Here is a 5,000-nt window from a genome sequence, read left to right as displayed (position 1 = left end):
CCGTTGTTTACCTGAAGTTGTTTGCTTTTGTATGTGTGTTTGTTTGTGTGTGTGTTTGTTTATCCCCCTCTGTTTGTTCTCTCTCTCTCTCTCTCTCTCTCTCTCTCTCTCTCTCTCTCTCTCTCTCTCTCTCTCTCTCTCTTTTGTTTGTCTGTCTTCTTGTCTTCTTATTTTTTTTGATTTTTTTTTTTTTCTTTTTTTTTTTTTTTTTCTTTTTTTTTCTTTTTTCTCTCTCTCTCTCTCTCTCTCTCTCTCTCTCTCTCTCTCTCTCTCTCTCTCTCTCTCTCTCTCTCTCTCTCTCTCTCTCTCTCTCTCTCTTTTCTCTCTCTCTCTCTCTTTTCTCTCTCTGTCTTTCTCTTCTCTTTTCTCTTCTTTCTTCTCTTTCTCTTTTCTCTTCTCTTTTCTTTCTTTCTCTCTCTTCTCTTTTCCTCCTTCTTTTTTTCTTTTTTTTCTCTTCTCTATTTTCTCTTTTTCTCTTTCTTTTCTCTTCTCTCTTCTCTCTCTCTCTCTTCCTCTTTCTCAACCTCCCTTTCTCTCCTCACTTCTCTTCATCATATTTAATCACCTCTCTCTTACTCTCTCCTCTCTCTTCCTTCTTCACTCTCTCCTCCTCTTTCTCTCCTCCTTCTCTCTCTTCTCTTCATCCCATTTACTCACCTCTCTCTTACTCACCTCTCCTCCTCTTCATCTCTTCCGCAGGGGTTCAATTCGACACCTTTCCTCTCTCCTCCTCTTTCTCACCCTCCCTTTCTCTCCTCACTTCTCTTCATCCTATTTACTCACCTCTCTCTGACTCACCTCACCTCCTCTTCATCTCTTCCGCAGGGGTTCAATTCGACACCTTTAATCTCTCCTCCTCTTTCTCATCCTCCCTTTCTCTCCTCACTTCTCTTCATATCATTTACTCACCTCTCTCTTACTCACCTCACCTCCTCTTCATCTCTTCCGCAGGCGTTCACTTCGACACTTCCATGGACAGCCTCACCTCGTCCATTCTCACGGCTGTCGAGGTCTTTGCTTACGCCATTGAGGAATTCGTGAACCAGACGCGATTCCGGAACGGTGACCAGTACCCGCGCCTCTCCTGCAACGACCACAGGAACTCCAAGTGGGCGCTGGGGTCAACGTTCTATAGGTAAGTGGATAGGGAGATTGGAAAGGGGTGAAGGGGTGAAGGAGGGGGGATTAAGAGCAAGAGAGATGTAAGATTTAAGTAAGATAGGAAATAGACGACCACAGGAACTCCAAGTGGGCGCTGGGGTCAACCTTCTATAGGTAAGTGGATAGGGAGATTGGAAAGGGGTGAAGGGGTGAAGGAGGGGGGATTAGGAGCAAGAGAGATGTCAGAGTTAAGTAAGAGAGGAAATAGAGTAGAGGAGAGAGAAAAGGGAGATGAAAAGAGTGGGGTGAGAGGGAGAAGAGAGAAAAGAGAAGAGAGGAAGATTGGGAAGGGGTTCAGAAAGGAGGGGAAATGAGGGAGACAGAGGGTTAGGTTTCAGAGAGGGAGGAATGGGGAGGAGTTTAAGGGGAGAGAGAAATGGGAAAGTGGGGAGGAGAGATGAGAGGGAGGAAGAAGCAAAGATAGGGAGGATAAACGGAAATGGAAAATAAGAAGGAAAAAGAAGAGAAAGAATGAAAAAGTGAAATAAATGAAGAGAAATGAGAAAGAATGAAGAGGGAGCAAAAGGAGAAATAGAGAGAAATGGAGAAGAAGAGAGAAAAAGAGTAAATAAAAGACGAAGGAAACAAAAAAATGGAAAAATGTAAGAAAGAAAAAAGGAGGAAGGAAAAAATGAATCTTGCTCCACATCTTACAGGTAATTGGAGAGAGAGAGAATTATAACACTGGTGGCAGCGGTGGGATACAGAGAGAGAGATTGTATGCAAGATAGAGATGATGACGTAACGACTTAATTAGAGAAATGAGAGAAAGAAGGAAGGAAGGAAGGAAAGGAGGAAGGAAGGAAGGAAAGGAGGAAGGAGGAATTGGAGAGAAGAAAGGGAAGAAGAATGGAGGAAAATGGAGAAGATAGGAAGAAGGGAAGGGAAGAAGAAAGAAGGGAGGAGAAGGGAAAGGAAGTGTGAAGGAGAAAGGGAAGGAGAGAAAGAGGAGGAGGAGGAGGAGGAGGAGGAGGATTTTTTGTACTGGTTAGGCTTGAATTGAAGGAAGAGAGAGAGAGAGAGAGAGAGAGAGAGATTCACAATGAGGGTGCCAGTCAGCTCTCTCTTATCTCTCCCATATATCACCATCCCTTCCTGCTTTCTCTCTCTCTCTCTCTCTCTCTCTCTCTCTCTCTCTCTCTCTCTCTCTCTCTCTCTCAATATGGGACAAACAAACATATTTTTTAATCTAATAACCATGACCACTACGATTTTTTTCCCTTCACTTCCCATTCTACCCCTTCCCATCACCTTCCCTTCTTCCTCTTCCCTTCACCTCCCCTTCTTCCCCTTCCGCATTATTCCCTTCATTTATCTTCGTATTATCTTCCCCATCATTTGTTTCCTCTCCTCTCCATTCCCCTCCTTCTCCTCCTCCTCCTCCTCTTCCCCTTCTTTTCCTTCCACCCCATTACCCTATCTTCCCATCATATCCCATTCATCTCACCCCTCCCTCTTCCCATCATTTTTAACACCCCTTCCCTCTACGCCTTTCCCATCTCTCCTTCACCTGTCACCTTTCACCCCATCTCCCCATCACCCATTCCCTCCCCTTCCCTCACCTGTCACCCATCACTAACACTCCCCTAAACTGTCACCCCATCACCCAATTACGTTTTCACCCATCATATGTTACCCTTCACCCCTTCACCCCATCACCCCCCATTCCCTCACCTATCACCCATCTCCCCCAGACACCTACGCGAGGTCACCATTCCCAAGGAGCCCACGACGCTGTCCTTCAACGGGGATGGGACGCGACAGGATGTGGAGCTGAAAATTGTCAACCTCAGGGACTCCACCACCAACTCCAAGATCTGGGAGGAGGTGAGGAAGAGGAGGAGGAGGAGGAGGAGGAGGAGGAGGAGGAGGAAGAGGAAGGAGAGGTTGGTGAGAAAGAAGAATGGCATTGTTAGTGATAGAATGAAAGAGGAAGAGAGGAGAACAGAATGTGTGTGTGAGATGGAAAGGAAAGAGAATGGAGGAGGAGGAGGAGGAGGAGAAGGAAGAGCTATGAGAGGAAGAGGAAGAGGAGGAGGAAGAGATGGAGGTGGTTGCTATGGAAGAGGAGGAGGAGGTAGTGAAGGAAAGGTAGAAGGAAAAAGGTGTGAAAAAAATTGAGGGAAAAAAAGTGTTGTAAAAGTCTACGGGAACATCAAGCCACGTTTTATTTACTCGTGATATTACTTTCCACTCCCTCCCCATCCTCCCCCAACCCCTTCCTTCCCAACCCCTTCCTCTCCAACTCCTTCTTCCTCCACCCCTTCCTTTCTAACCCTTTCTTTTCCGTCCCCTCCCTTCTAATCCCCTTCCTTCCTATCCCCTTCCTACCCATCCCCTTCCTTCCCATCCCCTTCCTTCCCAACCCCTTCCTTCCCATCCCCTTCCTTCCCAATCTCTTCCTCCTCAACCCCTTTCTTCCCAACCCCTTCCTTCCCAACCCCTTCCTTCCCAATCCCTTCCGTCCCAACCCCTTCCTTCCCAACCCCTTCCTTCCCAACCCTTTCCTTCCCAACACCTTCCCTCCCAACCCATATCCCAGATCGGCGTGTGGAGATCGTGGGAGGAAGAAGGACTGTCCGTGAATGATATCGTGTGGCCTGGTAATGGACACGTACCACCACAGGGCGTACCGGAGAAGTTTGAGTTGAGGGTAAGTACAGACCGGGAAAGAAGGGGATGTGAGGAGAAGCATGTATGGGGTTTAGATATTGATAACTGGATGAAAGGAAAGAGGGAAGTGAAAGAAGGGGAGAAGGAAAGAAGTGAGGGGAAGTAAAGGAGGTGAAGTAAAGGAAAAGAAGAAAGAAGTGAAGGGAAACTAGGGGAAAGAAGGGACTGGAAGGGGAAATGAAATGAGAAAATGAGGGAAAATGAAGTGAAATGAGAGAGAGAGAGAGAAAATATTTATGGTATAGGTTTAGGGAACTGATATATTAAAGAAAGAAACAAAAGAAATATATTGAAGAACTTAACCAAGGGAAAAAGATAGAAAATGATGGGATATTAGAAAAGAAATTTTTATATATACTCCTTTCCCATCTTTTAACCCCTTCCTCCTTTCCATCACTTCTGACACCCTTCCCACCCGACTATCCCATCTTTCAACACTCTTACCTCTTCCCCTTCCCTTCACTTAACCCCTTCCCTCTTCCCATCACTCTTAACCCCCTCTCCCACCTTACCATCCCATCTTTTAACACTTACCTCTTTCCCTTCCCATCACTTAACCCCTTCCCTCTCCCTTCCCCCAACTCTGAACACCCTTCCCATTCCCATCTCTCAACCCCATCACTCTTCCTCTCCCCATCTCTGGACACCCTTCCCCTTCCCATCACTTTTAACGACCCCTTCCCTTCCCCTTTCCATTTCTCAACATCCTTCCCCTTCCCATCTCTTCACCCCTTCCCTCTCATCCTTCCCTACTCTGAACACCCTTTCCATTCCCATCTCTCATCCCCTATTCCTTCCCATTTCTTGCCTTCCTTCCCTTTTCTATTTTTCAACCTCCTTCCCCTTCCCATCTCTTCACCCCTTCCCAACTCTGAACACCCTTTCCATTCCCATCTCTCATCCCCATCCCTATTCCCCTTCCCATTTCTTGACACTCTTCCCCTTCCCATCACTTTAAACGACCCCCTTCCCTTCCCCTTTCCTATATCATAACACCCTTCCCCCCTCCTACCATACCATCTCATAACACCCATTCCCACGCCACCACCCCATCTCTCACCCATTCCCTCTTCCCCATCCCCATCAGATTGTGTTTCTAGAGGAGTCCCCGTACATCAATCTAGCCCCAGCTGACCCCATCACCCATCAATGCTCGGCCAACAGTG

General features: G+C 46.8%; 1 protein-coding gene across 1 annotated transcript in view; it reads left to right on the top strand.

Moving 5' to 3' along the window:
* The window catches only part of LOC126986214 (glutamate receptor ionotropic, NMDA 2B-like), a 118,365-nt gene that overhangs the window by 39,951 nt on the left and 73,414 nt on the right, over positions 1–5,000 (top strand). The window contains exons 6-9 of the mRNA XM_050842184.1: positions 952–1,135; positions 2,856–2,988; positions 3,704–3,814; positions 4,922–5,000. The exon at positions 4,922–5,000 is cut by the window's right edge and continues 37 nt beyond it. Coding sequence (XP_050698141.1) covers positions 952–1,135; positions 2,856–2,988; positions 3,704–3,814; positions 4,922–5,000 — 507 coding nt within the window. The remainder of the gene's footprint in view (positions 1–951; positions 1,136–2,855; positions 2,989–3,703; positions 3,815–4,921) is intronic.

This window comes from Eriocheir sinensis, chromosome 61, assembly GCF_024679095.1.
Source record: "Eriocheir sinensis breed Jianghai 21 chromosome 61, ASM2467909v1, whole genome shotgun sequence".
Lineage (NCBI taxonomy): Eukaryota > Metazoa > Arthropoda > Malacostraca > Decapoda > Varunidae > Eriocheir > Eriocheir sinensis.
Note: the sequence above shows the minus strand (reverse complement) of the source record. Positions and strands in the feature narration are given on the sequence as shown.